Here is an 18126-nt window from a genome sequence, read left to right on the forward strand (position 1 = left end):
GCATGACAAAGCAGAACTTTTTTTTTTTTTTTGAGTATAACTAATATATTAATATACTAATTATGTTATAAACTCTTGTTGAGTATAACTCTAATATATTGCTAATAGATTTTAGATTGGCTAAAATGAACTAGCAATGAACAATACTTCTACAGAATTGAATTTTAGTTGATTAATTTACAAATATTAATCTCAACATTTACTAATACATGTTTAAGGTCAAAAGACACAAAAATTGTGACTCTGGAGCACAAAAGCAGTCTTAAGTCTCTGGGGTATATTTGTAGCAATAGCCAAAAATACATTGTATGGGTCAAAATTATAGATTTTTTTTTTAATGCTAAAAATCATTAGGATATTAAGTAAAGATCATGTTCCATGAAGATATTTTGTAAATTTCCTACTGTAAATATATCAAAACTAAATTTTTGATTAGTAATATGCATTGCTAAGCACTTCATTTGGGCAACTATAAAGGAGATTTTCTCAGTATTAAGATTTTTTTGCACTCTCAGATTCCAGATTTTCGAGATAGTTAAAAAACGGCCAAATATTGTCAAATCATAACAAACCATACATCAATGGAAAGATTATTTATTCAGCTTTCAGATGATGTATAAATCTCAATTTTGAAAAAATTACACTTAAGACTGGATTTGTGCTCAATGGTCACAATTGCGCATTGTGTGAGTTACTGCAACATTAACTTTTTATTATTCAGCATTACTGAAGATTAATAAATGCTGTAAAAATATACAGGCCATGTCAGTTCATGTGTTACTATAATAATAATAATAAGAATAAAACAATTTTTCAATCTACAGTAATTGTACAGTTGATTAGTCTAGCTGTAGCAGTTTATGGTCAACAAAAGAATCATTCTGAGTATTAATTAAAAGGTATATATTTTTCTGCAGCTTCAAATGCAGCTCGTCTAGTAAAAATATCCATTAATAAATGGTCAAATGCCAGGAAAGAGGTGGAGAGGGAGCAGAAGAGCTTCAGCACTAATGAGTCTCCGGTGTACCACTGAAATCTCTCACGCTACTTTACACATGAATCTAGAGTCCAGCTCTTGATGTGCTTATTATATTTATTCTGCTCGTGCTAAAATATGAGGAAGTTTCCATGCAGATCAGACTGACTTAAATAAACAACTTAATCGAACGAATCCATACGATATGAATCACTCTGCAACAGAATAAACGGGAGACTTCATGAGGAGCACGGATCAGTCCACTTCACAATTAAACTCTTCAGATGAAGCACGTCTTTGTTTGGCCTCCAGATCCGTCAGGAGTCACTTTAATAATTCATTACACACGAGATCTGAGCGACTTCCCAGAGCAGCAGAATAACACAGAGACAGAGAAAGAGTTCTGCAGCGAGCAACACATCAAGAGCTGCACTTCCTCAGCTTTGAAATATTATTTGAATGAGGAATACGGCCGAGGAGCATCCATAAAGCATCTCTGCTTTTAAAGCTCCACCACAAATCTCTGCGCTGACTTCTTCATGGCATGACGGAGAGCTTCGGCTAAAGCACTTCCCCGACAGTCGGTTTCAATACAACACTGCGTGGCTGTAGCGGACATTCAGAAAAAAAATACAACAAAATTCTTTATCAGTAACATTGAAAATTTTCCAGTCTAAAAAATCATAAAACAAGATGAATTTACTTGAAGCAAGATTGCATAACATATTAAGACTTGGTTTTAAAGAATAAATCAATAAATTATATATTTGATAATTTTGCTTTTATAAATCGCGCTTTGCAAATAAATAAATAGACAAATATTTATTTATTGGAAATTTTACTTTTACCTTGTTATAAGCACAACTCTATTATATTATTTAGTATGTTGATATATAAATATATGAGAGAGTATGTAAATACATAAATAAATATCAATAATGATATACATTTTCTATACTCTCTCTTAAAATACTAAAATTAAAATATAAAAAATAAAATAAAAATAAATAAAAATATGTCTTTATTGAGATGCAGATTGGTTCCTGTTTTTTTATTTTATTTTACTATATATTATAATATGTGTAATTAGATTTAAGCTTATAAAAAGGCAAAAAATCCCAATGGAGAAAAAATAACTCAAGACAAAAATAAAAATAAGTTAAGAAAACATACATTAATGTTGATATATAAATATATGAGAGAGTATGTAAATATATAAATAAATATCAATAATGATATACATTTAAATAAATATATATATATAAATAAAATATTTTTTATTAAACGTAAAATAAAGAAGATGGTTTCCATCAAGGTTTGTCATCTCTCCTCTCGAGGCTGTATTGATCCGAAGCATCTTCCACTTCCATCATACAAACACTGGGTTTGTTTATCTGCGTCTGAAACGCACACTTCTACAATAAAATATCGATCGAGCTGAGCTAAAGACTGGACCGCCACATAAAACAAACCACAATGACCTTGAGTTCTCAGAGATTTAGAGAGAGCCTGAAAAGAAATGCACGGATGATGCAGGAGAACCCTTTAGAGAATCAAGAGGGAAACACAGAGGCTTTAATTCCTCTTCATAACACGTGAGAGATGTCAATAATTAAGAAAGAATTTAACTATTCTGATTCCACTTCCAGTAAAACCAGAGTGTTTTGTGCGAATGCAGACAAACTATTAACTAAATCATATGTGACCCTGCACCACAAAACCAGTCTTAAGTGTCAATTTTTCGAAATTGAGATTTATACATCATCTGAAAGATGATAAATAATCTTTCCTTTGATGTATGGTTTGTTAGGAGGACAATATTTGGTCGAAATGCAACTATTTGAAAATCTGGAATCTGAGGGTGCAAAAAATCTAAATATTGAGAAAATCATCTTTAAAGCTGTCCAAATGAAGTTCTTAGCAATGCATATTACTAATCAAAAATTAAGTTTTGATATATTTACAGTAGGAAATTTACAAAATATCTTCATGGAACATGATCTTTACTTAATATCCTAATGATTTTTGGCATAAAAAAGAAAAATCTATAATTTTGACCCATACAATGTATTTTTGGCTATTGCTACAAATATACCCCAGAGACTTAAGACTGCTTTTGTGCTCCAGGATCACAAATGTCATGAAAATCATTCATTTCCAGGATTTTCTTTACAAACTGAAACAGCTTCTGAATGGTCAGCCCTACAGCCTTATTATTTCTAGAAGTTCAAAAGATTTCATTCATTTCAGTGAAACGATTTAATTTCTCAGAATTAATTGCGGGCCAGTACATGAGCGCATTAGCTAACAGTCGTGGGAAAACATATTTCTCTGCATTTAAAGCAACAAGCAAGCAAATCCACCCCATTCATACAATCTGACCATCTGCTGAACATCAAACACATGACATCTGACCCGTCCCGTGTAATACAACGCTTCATTCCATGATGCTCCTTCTGTCCACATAACCTTCTCTGAACTGTAACGGACGCCAACACATTCATCACTCAATTATGGAATTAAAATCAACAAGAAATGACATTTGCAAACCATTTTAATTCCAAAATGTTATGTATTTCTGAGTGAAATGCGTGCAAGGAATGTCTGGAAGACATTGTTTTCTTTACAATATTGTGCAACTGATGGGGAAAAAGAGTGAGAAATTGTCTTGTTTTCCAGTGAATCAAGACACACTGAGAAAATGACTTTATATAATATGCCTTATTTTCTAAGAAATTGAACAAAATGAAGTAAATTTATGATCAAAACAAGACAAATATCTGGCATTGGGCTCAGAAAAATCTACTTCATTCAAAGGGAAAACAAGTTTTCAAACCCAGACATTTGACAGACATTTGCCCTTGTTTTTCAATTTCCCAGAAAACTGGACTTTAATCTTCATTTTGCATCTCAGGTAAATGTATTTTGTTTTACGGATGCTTAGATATTTGTATTGGACAAATACTGAGGAAGACATTTTTTGCAGTGCAAGCAACATTTAATGCCGTGACTATGAATTTAAGACCTTAATTTGCAGAAGGGAGAATTAACACTTTTAAGACCTGCAGAAACCCTGTAATATTAATTCCAATAATCCCTAATTACAGTCATGTTTTTCTATTAAAACAACAAATGTGGCACAGAGGTTGCACACCTGCATTTATTTGGCAGCCACAAGTGCAAACAAAATAGTCGAGATCTGTGTTTGGATTTATTATTATCTCCGTTTGTCACTGAGAAGGTTTGGTGGCAGATTTCTGCAGCAAATAGCTCAAGCAACTATGAGAAGGAACACAGACTGGCTCTGTTACACTTTCGTCATGTTTGCTGATGTTTGTAGATCATCAGTGCTCTTCTGTATTCTTTCATCTTAAGCAACTAATATTTCAACTAATATTCTTTGCCATAGTTTTCGTTAACAAAATCAACACTTCTCATAACCTTATCTGAAACCTGTTTGAAGCAGGTAGGTGGGGTTGGTTTGTGTACCTTTGCGCAGGTTGATGAGCGGCTGGAGGATGCCCCTGCGGAAGGCAGCCATGGGGTCCTGCACACAGGAGCGCAGACTGAGCATGCTCTGCAGGTGCGGCTCTTTCAGCAGCAGCTCTCTGTATGCGTTCAGCTGATGCGCTCGGCACAGGAGAGCAGCCACACTGTGCACCAACTCAGGAACCAGACATGTGTACGTGTTATCAGCCTGACAGTAATGATACGCCACCACCTGCAGAGAGAACCAGAGACCTTAAGAACCTCATATGCATCTCATTTACATTCAGAATCATGCAACAGTTACAAGCATGCAATATTTGCTGCAATTTAAATACAATTACATACAATATATTGCCATTTTTACTCCATGCATTTGCTCTGAAATGGCTTTTTTAAATAAGAGAAAAAAAAATAAAAAAACAATGCATGTTCCCCACAGTTTTTCACCAAATTAAAAAAGGAGAATGATATTTCATCGTTGCACAAAATATTCATTATATTAAAATTTTATCATATGCACACACACACACACAAAACCCAGTAAATACATCTGGCAATTATCACGGTCCAAGTAAGACGGAAAAGAACACCTACAAACAAGTAAACAAAATAAAATAAAATAATTATGTAATGTTTAAATCAACATGAAACATCATTTGTACCATATTGTACTTCCAAAATGTTGTAATATAATATAATTTTTGGGCTACACGGTTGCTGTCAGAAGCAGTGCGGCACAGTAGTTGATAGATCAAGCTCTTTTTAAAACTTTTGGTTTTTATAACAGGGCTGCCATTATTGGCTGCTGAACTGAAGCTCATAACAGAACAGCAGGAGTTCTGTGAGCCCTTGAGGAGCTGCTCTCAATCCATGTTGATCTAACACTGAAGCCCAATATCATGCCACTGTTTGCACTTGATAAATAATGCAGCTCACAAATCAGAGCTTTTCTGACCCATCACTGCCATCCAGTCATCCTGGAGTTATAAATGATAAAGTTCAGCAGCTTAACGGATAAAAACATGAGGATCTGAAAACAGATGGACAGAGAAACGGACAGAGATCATTAAATGAGGAATATCTTAGTTATAAGCAAAAAATAAACAGGGGACATCTTAAGTGAATTCAGATGAGTTTCCAATGACTTTTTCCTTTTCTGTGGCAAAATCAGTGTAATGGTAATTCTTTATTCAATTCCTCCCTTGAAAAATCTCACATACCCAAAGGAGGCATCAGATGTAACAGAATGTATTAAGTGAAATATTTCTCTCTGAAGTGAAGTGATGTCCTAACAGCAGGGTTCACCACCATTCACAGGAGTAACGCTCACGATTTGTGAGGAAACCTGGCAGAGATGGGTGAGACAGCAGGGCACCTTCTAAGAGACCCTCTGAATTTGTCCTAATTTATTATTGAAACCTCTGTTTGACAGATGGGGTTGTTTCCCATTTGGACAGGTGGGGTTAATAGGAACGGCACGCTCCTCACCCTGAGATAAGGTCTGGGAAAAGAGCATCAATCTAAAGCTCCTTCAGGTAGAGGGACCATAAACTCGCTTGCTTTGAGTCAACACTCCAAAGCGAACATTAACTGGCTTAATCTCTTGATTGCTGTGCATTTCCCTTGACCCTTCGACACACCGATTAGACAATCATCACAAAGGATTTAGATAGCAAAAGAAATCTTTGGTTTGAGACACTCAGCAGCAACGAAACCAGGAGCAGAACTGCATATACGTTTGGACATCATTTTTTTTTTTTTTTTACCACAGAGTCTACACACGTGTTCAACTACTATGAATATAATATAATATAATATAATATAATATAATATAATATAATATAATATAATATAATATAATATAATAGGACATTCAAAAAAGAATAAAAAAACTGTGCATAATGTAAATATTATAAAGAAGGGTGCATAGTAAGTAAAGTTAAGTATAGTATAGTAAAATGTAGTGTAGTATAGTATAGTATAGTATAGTATAGTATAGTAGAAAAGTGTAGTGCAGTGTAGTATAGTATAGTACAGTATAGTATAGTAAAGTGTAGTGTAGTATAGTATAGCATAGTAAAGTGTAGTGTAGTATAGTAAAGTATTGAATAGTATAGTAAAGTGTAGTGTAGTGCAGTGTAGTATAGTATAGTATAGCATAGCAAAGTGTAGTATAGTAAAGTATAGAATAGTATAGTAAAGTGTAGCGTAGTGCAGTGCAGTGCAGTGTAGTATAGTATAGCATAGCATAGTATAGTGCAGTGTAGTATAGTATAGTATAGTAAACTATAGAAAAGTATAGTAAAGTGTAGTGTAGTGTAGTGCAGTGTAGTATAGTATAGCATAGCATAGTAAAGTGTAGTGTAGTGTAGTGTAGTATAGCAATGTTATATCTGAGTGCAATAGAATATAAAAAAATGCATAATGGAACGCATATATAATTAAATTACTATATAAAAATGATGAAAGGAAATTAATATAATATAATATAATTGAAATCAGCATGAAACAACCCATTTTACTTTAGAAATGTGATGCATTTAAGTGAAATTACTATATAAAAAAACATGAAAGGAATAACATATAACATAACATAACATAACATATAACACATAACATAACAACATAACATAACAACATAAAAAAAAAAAATAAAATAAAAAAAAACATAACATAACATAACATAACATAACATAACAACATAACGTGAGGTCTCTTTCCATCTAAGTGGGCAGTTTGTGGGCACAGTATGTTGAAAGTCAATAGTCTGGTGTGTCTAGAAGATTTACCGCCTGTATGTATAATTGCAAAAAGGTATTAAAAAGATCAAGTTAATCAATCCTGCATCAACACAGCACCAACTGCAAATACGTGAATTAATCAGTCAACAAACTAATGAAGAGAGCTTTACTAATCAGCTTGCGCTTACGTGGCTGATGCATGGAGGGATTGATTGGAATACACCCAATTTCATTTGCAAAACGCCACACACTCATTTGTTAAAAATGTAGCATTATGCTGTAAACTGATTGGTGATGAGCCTCTAATTAAGTGCTTTTGTCTTATCTGTGGATGTGTAATTTGCCGCTGTCTGCTGTGTGTTTGCCATCCCTGAGCCTCGGCGCCCATGTGGGTGCAATTCTTTTTAAATGCGACCAAATGACCACTCTGCTCACCTGTTGCCATGGTAACTCACGAGGGACGGCAGGTCCCCGGGGAAACACGGTTGATACATAATTTAGCTCACATTGTGTTTGACAGAGGACAGCTTGGCCTATTAAGACGGAGACGCATGGAGCTCGACTGAAATCCAAAGCACTGCGCTTATACTATGTTTCTGTACACACCCCATCTGATGTCACTTGAGAATCTCACGTCAGCATCGAAATAGTCTGTTTATTAGAGTGTCTTTCTAAAATAATGTGTACCTTTACCTGGGATGACATAGATCTATCAAATTAATAATATTGTAGATGTTGCATATACTAAAACAAGTTCTACATAGAATACAAAATTCATATTGTTATTGCTGCAGGAAAATAAAAATAAAATAAAATAGAATATAAATAATAGATTTGAAAAACAGAGGATTTGTACATAGAATACAAACTTCATGTTTTTATTATTGAAGAAAAATTAAATAAGTAACAAAGTAGAGTGTATCAGTAAAGGTCATGGGTTCTAGTCCCAGGGAATGCAAAAATGTACAGTATGTATAACTTGAGTTTCTTTGGATACATGCATCAGCCAAATGCAACCCAGGCTCATTCGAAATATGTGGCTCTAAATACATTTCTGCAACGCTGTTATTACGTACCTTACTGCACGTTTCGCGACAGTTTCAAAGTGAAATGTCCAGTGAGTGGCGCTAAAACACGCTTTCAATATGTGACTCTGGCACTTTTTTTCCCCGTTGATATAGGCACGTATTGCTGTGTTTTTATTACGCTGCTTCGGGTATGTATTGCGGCAGTTCATAATTCAAATATCCGGGGAGTGTTGCTAAAAGTTAATGAGCTAACGTGTCGGAAATATGCCCTACACCAAACCCAACCCTAAACCTACCCGATATTGTTAACAAATGCAAAACTGAATGCATTTGTTGATGCAACCGTGCCAACTTCCTTATATGCAGGTTTGAAATGTTTTGTCGAAGCATAGATTCACGGGATTCGTACCAGGGCTCTTCACCGCTCAAGTGCAACTCCATACTGTGTGAGCTACAGAACAACCCTACTGAATATGAAAACCCATTCATATGAAGCTGGATATGTGACGCGAACGTTCAAAAGTATCAGTTTTGAAATCTTGCAGCATGTTAAAATTGTTTTGTAAATATAACATAATATTCCTCAAACAATTGTGCAAAAATGTTTGTTTACAGGATCAAAGGAAGCAAAGTTTCCATACTTTAGCAAAGGAAAACCAGTCTCCTCTTGGCTTATATCGAAATCCTCTGACATCTTCTTTACAAATCCTCATTTTGTACTTCTAATTAGTGACCGTTGTTTTTTTTTTATCTCTCCGTTGTGTTTCCACGTGCGTCACTTCTGAGCAGCGCATGAGGTCAAAGCTGACCTCATACGTCATTCCCCCAGAACAGCTTCCGTGAACAACAGTGAGGACAAGCTAGATTCAAGTGATTATTATGTTTTGAATACGGATATTTTTCTGACAAAAACGTATCGATTCGCTACAGGAGGCCTTTGTTCACCCCCTGGAGCCATGTGAGACACTTTGTTTTATAGATGGGCGCTTTTTATTTCACGTCTTTTGGACTGAAGCAATACAACACCCGCTGACTGCAACAATAGAGCTTAAAAGGTCAAAGACAATTTTTAATATAACTCTGACTAGATTCGTCTGAAAGAAGAAAGTCATATACACCTAGAATGCCTCGGGGGTGAGTAAACCGCAGCCTAATTTTCATTTTTGGCTGAACTAACCCTTGAAGTTACTATTATCTGTAATTTTTGTATTTTTATATTACTTATAAGCAAAGCCCTTGGCAATAAACCCTGTAGCTCATATGCATAATGTTTGGTGTGACCGCACCATTAGAACTGCATGAAGAACATTACACAAAACAATTATGACTTTTCAAAAAGCTGGATCAATATAGAGGAGGTCACTGCACCAGTACTAGTTTAGTTATTCAGAGATTTAATGCAGAGGTTGTGACTTCAGCAAGAACAGAAGAAAGCCAGTATTTGGGTTCATGGCATCTCAACTTCAGTGCTCTGCATTTCAAAAGGATGAAAAACATGGCGTTCCAAACAACAGCACTGGAATCGCTCCAGTCACTCCTCTATGAACTTCAAAAGCAGAATCAGACATATTGAAGCAACACACATCCTAAGAAACACAAGCCACCATTGCCGGGATTCTCTCGCTTCACACAACGAACACTAATGAGGAACCTAAGACTGCATTGGACCTGCTGCACAGTTATGATATTTTTACATATTAATGATTATTTTCGATCAACTGAATAAGATGACCTTCCCCACATAACCAATAGACGAGGGGAGTAAATTAATCTGCTCGGATCTGTTCAGTGGGGACTGATGAATTGGCTTCCTTTGAATTCATGAATGTAAATTTGAACTGAATTTGCCACAAAACACAATCAATTTAACTGATATTTGAACTGTAATGACAGGACGAGGAATTACTGTACTGAAATTCAACACAGGTAATGCATAATGCATCATGGGAAATTAAGTGTCTTCCACAAGTTCATTTCGACTAAATTCAAGTTTATATACAAGATCATTGAAAAGTTTGAGTTTTTGAAAGAAAGTAATACTTATATTCAGCAAGGATGCATTCAATTGGTGAAAAGTGAGAGTAAAGAAATGTATAACGTTACAAAATATTTATATTTCAAATAAATACTGTTCTTTTGAACTTTATATTTATCAAGGAATCCTGAATAAAATAAAAGTGTCATAGTTTACACAAAAATATTAAGCAGCTGTTTTCAACATTGATAATAATCAGAAATGTTTCTTGAGCAACAATTCATCATATTAGAATGATTTCTGAAGGATCATGTGACACTGAAGACTGGAGTAATGATGCTGAAAATTCAGCTGCGCAACACAGAAATAAATTACATTTTATAATATATTTAAACAGAAAATAGTTGTTTTAAATTGTAATTAATTTTCACAATACTATTGATTTTACTGTATTTATTATCAAATAAATGCAGCCTTGGTGAGCAGAAGAGACTTGAAAATCTATCTATATTAATTCAGTTCTGAATGGTGTTCAACGCTGGTGTGCAGTCAATCAGATCTCAACACTTGTGTTGCTGTTTGCACGAATCTGTGCCAGAAGTCTGTGATAACAAGCTGAACTGGTTAACAGTGTAAATGAGACCTGAAACACAAAGACACAAAGCAACTGATTCTGCATCCTCCACCATAAACATGTCAGTCTGAGGGGAAACAGATCGTCAGACTGCAGCATGGGTCCTCCATTAAAAACGGTGACATCACCACATATTCATCTCAGTCCATTAGCAGCATTACTGCATGTTCTCTTCATACAAGACATATGAGTCAGTCTACACCAAAACAAGCTGCATGTCTGTCTGAGGCTGTCTGCAAAGAAACAAATCCCCAAATCTATCTGAAAGCAAAAAACGAATTGAAAAAATAATTGAATTACCAGTTAGACTGGTCTTTGAAATGTGCACGGAGAAACTTTGGTCACTTTGCAGTTGCATCAAACCTATGTCTATGAACAAAACACATCTGAAATCATCCGAGGACACAGAATGAGTCACTGCTAATGACAAATAAAGCATTCAGCACAAACTCTCCAAAGCATAAGAGAAATTTATATGAAATGCCTGAAAGAAGGTCACAAGAATATAGTTTTAGTTTGCAAGGTCAAGCGCAGACCGGAGACTGCTTAAGACATTTTTGTAACTGTTACATTGTTATGATACACAAAGTTATACACAAAGAAAATGCCCAAAATGTTGCTTGTCCTAACAGTAAGTGAGCATATGTCATAGAGTTTGCAAGCAAATTAAACCAAAGGGTTAAGGTTTGGCCGGTTAACATGATCTAGATGGTGCCTGCTTGTAGAGGTTGTAACTGCGCCATTCTGCAGGCAAAAATATAAAACTGGGGTCACACTTTATTTTAATTTGCTGCTTATTAATAATTAGTTAGGTAGTTAAGTTTAGATATTGAGTAGGATTGAGGGATCTAAAATACAGTCATGCAGAATAAGCATTAGCTTTATAAAAACTAATAAACAGCCAATATGCTAGTAACATGCATCTGTTTTAGTCCACTTGTTGAGGAATATTATCATCCGGCTGTAATCTGCTAAATCCAACTATAAGATATGAATATATTAAGCTATTTTAAATATTAACATCATGAATTTCTGTTAAAGTGCTTTGAAAATATGTATTGTGAAAAGCACTATATAAATAAATGTGAAAAAGCATTCTAGAAGGCCATTCAAATTTAGTATTCTCATTAAAAAAAATGTTGCATGCAAAATATACATGCAAATATTTAGCAGATGGATTAAAGCGCCTGGTTTTCTTTGAGAGGCTCTTAAAAACATTAAGTTGACTTTTATTTCATCTCTTGTCACTAAGGAAGCACAATAGTTTTAATAAAGAAATAATCACCATATGCATCTTACATAAGGCACTGTCAGCACTGTAGATCAGGCAGAGGTCGTGACCCTGCACCTGTGACTGAGCTGCAGCACACCTGTGCAGTTTCATTAGGATCGCAGCTGAGAGATTCATGGCAAGAGCCGCCCACTTCAACACAAGACTGTGAAATGCTCCGTACGTACAGGAAGCTAAAAGCAGATACAGCTTCTGCTGGAGGATCCTGTCCAGCGTCCGCACAGTTTATCTACTAATCAACAATCAATGCTGGAATGTGTCAGATCATCAAGGACTGGATTTCAGGCTTTGTTTTCGTGGGTAAATGTGCATGTATTAGCTTCATGAGATCTGTTAACATTCACTCAGCATAAAGCTCATTTTCTAGAAAATGTAAGAAATTATAGCATGGCTGGGTTGGAGTCAAGGCATGTGTTCCAAACGGTTTCTCACTAAAATTAATGCATGAAAGAACGATATTTAATCATTTTCACATATATGCAACATAATAAAATCACAGTCATAAGCAACAATATTCACAATCAGATATTTTTACTAAAACATTTAAATACACAAAGAAATGCCACACAGAATGCAAATGAATCACTGAATTCTGACTGAAAATAGGACAGTGTGAAGTGATTCACTACAATGAATCAAACTTATCTAACACTGTTTATTCTACTGAAGTTTAAACAGAGTGACGTTATTAAAACACTCTCATACTCAGGAGTCACAAGACATTTAAATCCACAAGTGATCCACACCCCTCCAGTCCAGTCCACCGATGAGCATCATTAACAAACCCATAAACAAACCCATCATGAAAGCATTCTAATCAATGATTCCGGCTAAAATATGAGTCCATAATCCATAATATATTGCTTTTTCCAGTGAAAAAGTTGTCTGGTCTGAATCAGTAGAGAAATCTGCACAGATCAAGCACAGTTTACAAGCAAATCAGATCTAAACAGATATACATGTGTGGATTTTGATGTGAGAGACAACAGGAGATGCACTTTTTCCCTGGAGGAAGTGTTATTATGGATTATGGACTCGTATTTTGGTCGGAAGCAACGGTTTACAGTTAAAATGCTTTAATGATGAATTTGTTTCTTACAAACATGCACCTTTTCACTTCTCCAGATGTTAACTGATGGACTGGAGTGGTGTGGATTATTGTGATCAGCTGCTTGGACTCTCATTCTGACGGCACCCATTCACTGCAGAGCATCCATTGGCAAGCAAATCTGTTCCCATGGAGAAACAAACTCATCTACATCTTAGATGGCCTGAGGCTGAGCATCATGAAAAGTGTGTTCATGTACCTTGGCAGCCAGGCGTTTGACGGCCTCCTCGCGGTGCCGCTGCAGCTCAGGTGTGCCGGGACAGCTGCTGGATTGCAGGGTGTTGGTGCTGCTGGGCGACGGGGTCGGCTGAGGCGGCTGACTCAGAGGCAGATCTGAACTCGGCTCCCCACCTGGACATGTGACAGATGAAGATCCACATGAGCAAAAATATCACCAGCTGCTGTGATTCTACTGAGACTGTCTTGAATATACAAGCATCAAAGCCATTTTTCTCTCAACTATGCATGCATGTCAATATTTGAACATGCAATTTAATGTTTCTTGCAGTTAAAAAGTAAATGCACATATGTATCACACAGTTGATAACATTCCTCAGAAAAATCTCATATGAACTAAAGATTATTTTTGTTTTTCAAGAATTGTATACTATTTATTTGTCATTTGTTTTTATTGTTCAGTTGAGACTGAAGTACACTACAGTTCAAAAGTTTGGAGTCAGAATTCTTGTTTTATATAAAATTATTTTATTCAGCAAGGATGTTTTAAATTAATCAAAAGTGACAGTAAAGATATATATAATGTTACAATAGATTTCTATTTCAAATAAATGCTGCTCATTTGAAATTTCTATTCATCAAATAATCATAAAACAATGGTTTTTGCAAGAATATGAAGCACACAAATGTTTTCAACATTGATAAACGTTTCTTGAGCAGTAAATCATCATATTAGAATGATTTCTGAAGATCATGTGACACTGAAGACTGGAGTAATGATGCTGAAAATTCAGCTTTGATCACAGAAATAAATTACATTTTACTATATATTCAAATAGAAAGCAGTTATTTTAAATTGTAAAAATATTTCACAATATTACAGATTTTACTGTATTTATGATCAAATAAATGCAGCCTTGGTGAGCAGAAGAATGCATTAATAAATCATACTGACCACAAACTTTTGAACAATAGTGGCTCTCATTATTTGAAGATAGTGAATGCTTAAGACAACTGGAAAATTGTTCATAAAACCGTTCTTATTTAACAATTCTTCAATGCAACAATTAAGGTAAGAGTGATTTTACACAAGCCTTTGCTCTCATTGCGTTTCATGCTGCTCTATCCAGATTCAGGCACGAGTTGAGAAACAATGTACAAAACTCACTTTTCGGAGATGCGCTCGGGCTGTTGGACGCGATCTGTCTCATGCGGCCGCCATGGCAACTGAGGGCCACCAGGCGGGAGATGATGGCGGTTTTGCCGAAGCCCACATTGCCCACGATGATGGACCCGAGGCTCTCGCCCGATTCTCTGGGTCTCAGGTCGTCCTCCAGCTGCTGGAACAGCCAATCGCGGCCCACGAACACAGAGTCAGTGGTGATGCTGGGAACCTCAAACAGCAGCGGCTTGAGCATGATGTCAGTGGGCTTGTACGGAGCAAAGCGGGCTGAAAAACACAGAAAACACACAGGTTTCCTCACATGCAAACAAAACAAACAGAACTTGAGTTTTGAGTTTAAGCTTAGACTTATAGGAATATAGTAATACTTAACAATAAAGCTATTTTACTGCAGCAAATGTGATAAAAGATCACATAATCATAGGTTTTAAAGACTACTTACAGTTAACCTTGTCAAATATGTTTTAAACACCCTCAACGTCACCCCAGAGTGAGTTTTTATTGTGCATGAGACAAAATGTGTGTGAAAGAACATAAAGAAGTCATAATTGGATGCTGGAATATAGTGCTGTGACATTATATTACAGACTTTCATCACTTTTAGTAGCTGTTTGTGGGAATATAAACAAACATGGCTGTGTGTGTTGGATATCTGTGTGTCTCTGATTTTGTGACATTAGTTTTGTATTTGAATATTTTTATCGTAGTGAATCTATGACATAAAATAAATATATTGTGTTGAAAAGTAGCTTTTTTGAGAAAAGTAACTTGTTTGAGAAACTGTCGAGTAGCACAAAAAGTTGCAAACATATACCAGTTTAATTTACTTAATCACTGATTTTTGGGTTAATCTCAGGACAGCGCAAAAGAGAAAAAAAAAAGAAATGAATTTTGCATTAAAAAAATTTAAAGCTTCACTTTATATAAAATATATAAGAGCATTTTAAATCTTGTCTGGACATTAAATATTTCTGTAATTAACATTATTCTAAAAGTTGACATCTAAAAAAAAAGCACCTTAATGCTAATGCTTAAAATAAAATAAAATAAAAATATTTAAAAGTTCTGCTGCTGATCATGCTTAAATATGCCTTTAATAAAATACTGACATGTACAGTACAAAGAGCGATGTTAACAATATGTACACAGTTACGAATGTCAGTACTGCATTTCAGATTAAACTGAATCTCTCTACCCTCACACACCTGATACAGGGCCTGCAAAAGAGGAATGAAAACCACTGGAGCTGAATGCTGCACTGATGGGAGCTGATGAATCTCTGCTGCCACTGGCTGTGATTGAATCAAACCTCTGATGCTCCTCATTATTTATCAGAACATTCAACAAGATCAGAGTAACAGCTCAACACTGACACACACACATCAGCTCGACCCCGCAGCGTTATATAAGAGAAAGAGACAAACAGATGGACAGAGCAAAAAATGTAAACACACACCTAAATGTCGAAGTTATGAAGAAAAAAAATCTAAAAGAGTTCAAAAAGAAAATCAAAAGATGATTTAAGAAACAAGAAATTATATTTTTTTACATAAAGAAAATTAAGCTCAATGTAAACCTTTTTGTCTTTTTTGCAAGAATTTGGGGTGAAAATGTCATGCAAATTATGCCAGACTAACTAAAAATATCGAAATAGATATATATATATATATATATATATATATATATATATATATATATATATATATATATATATATATATATATATATATATAAATATATATATATATAAAATTATATATATATATATATATAAATAAAAAAAAAAAAAAATAAAAAAAATATAAAATAAGCTTCGTTTTCTTTATGCTTTTCTAGGGGGTTGTGATGTTTCATGAGGTTCCTCCTTAATTAAAGAGGAAAACTAAGCACATAGACACAACTGCATGATGGGATTGAGGATGTACCTTTGTCGTGTGGAGCTCTGCCCCCGGTGTGGTGCCAGGGCAGGCGGATGGACGTACGCAGGGGGGTGTTTCGCTGTTCATCAAGATAGCTCAGATCCTCCAGCTTAGTGGAGCTCGTCGCTGCACAAAACCCAGAAAAAAACAGGAGCTTTGCATTATGGGTAGAATCAATGCATAAAAACAAGATCAAGATCAAGCATTCAGCAGTGTTACTTTAGTCTTATTTTTTATCCATTATATATATATGTATATATATATATGTATATGTATATATATATATATATATATATATATATATATATATATATATATATATATATATATATACATATACATATACACACACACACAAACACACACCTTTATACATATATTTTCATTTTAATTAAATTTCATTAAATTTTAGTGATTTTGTTGTGTGCTTTTTTCTCTTTCTCTTTTGTAAATGTTTTTTTTATTTTTATTTCAGTTTTAGTAATTTTAGTACTTAAACTATTTCAGTTAGTTGCCAAGGTCATTTTTAATTTTTATCTTATATGATATAAAAAGATTATAAAAAGTTTTTTTAAAATTGAGATTTGAAAATGTTTTAATAGTTTTAGTTATAGTTAACAAGTAGTGAAATCACAGTCACCAGTGACCAGTGACCCTAAACTGAATTGCAATATTTACTGTTTTCAAACAGGTATTTTTTTTTTTTTTTTTTTTTTTTTTTTCTATATTTAGCTTTAATTTATTTTAATTCAGTATCAGTTTTAGTAATTTTAGTACTTCAACTTAAACAGTTGCCAAGGCAATATTTCTAATTTTAATTTTTTTTTCTCATGTAATATAAGTTTTTTTTTCAGCATTATTTCAATAGCCAAATATATATATATATATATATATATATATATATATATATATATATATATATATAATTATACATATAAATTAATTATCCCTTTAAATTGAAATTTGAAAACTATTTTTAATAGTTTTAGTTTTAGTTATAGTTTTAGTTAAGTAGTGAAATCACTGGCTCTGATATTTAAAAGTGACCACTAGCGACAACCAAACTGTTTTCAAACAGGTTTCCCTAAGTCTGATCCTGGAGGGAAAAATAACACATATTGATGTCATATAAAGAGGATGAATGTGAAACAGAAGCCCATCGCAGTTCCCTTCAGATTCAGGTCTGGGTTAAAGGTCGCTGACCGCAGCAGTTGCATTGACCATAAACGTGGAACCGTGGAGAGAGAAAGATGACATCATCCCGAATGCAAATCACCAGCAGCGACCGTATAAACACAGTAAAGAATGAATGGAGAACAGAACCAGGTCACTGAGCAAACACACACACACACACACACACGAACAATTAGAGACATTTCAAAAGTAACACAACACATTTAAATCAAAGAGAAGTGAAAAACTCGAAAAATGCAAAAGCAAAATCATGCCATATTTCACTGTTTTCAAGCTGTGTGTCAGAAACATGTCATTTGAGTGCACTGCCTCTAATGTGCATCCATGCATCGCTGCCTGAAACTAATGCACCAGCAACCTGTTTGCTCTGAAACTACTTTTCCCACTCGCACCGAAGCTCTCGATACTCAC

General features: G+C 34.6%; 1 protein-coding gene across 1 annotated transcript in view; it reads right to left on the reverse strand.

Annotated features, from left to right (window-relative positions):
- The window catches only part of LOC109048073 (protein TANC1-like), a 164643-nt gene that overhangs the window by 31051 nt on the left and 115466 nt on the right, over positions 1-18126 (reverse strand). Inside the window, 4 exon segments of the mRNA XM_042764338.1 lie at positions 4466-4697; positions 13442-13593; positions 14588-14869; positions 16528-16647. Of these exon segments, the coding sequence (XP_042620272.1) occupies positions 4466-4697; positions 13442-13593; positions 14588-14869; positions 16528-16647 (786 nt within the window).

This window comes from Cyprinus carpio, chromosome A9, assembly GCF_018340385.1.
Source record: "Cyprinus carpio isolate SPL01 chromosome A9, ASM1834038v1, whole genome shotgun sequence".
Lineage (NCBI taxonomy): Eukaryota > Metazoa > Chordata > Actinopteri > Cypriniformes > Cyprinidae > Cyprinus > Cyprinus carpio.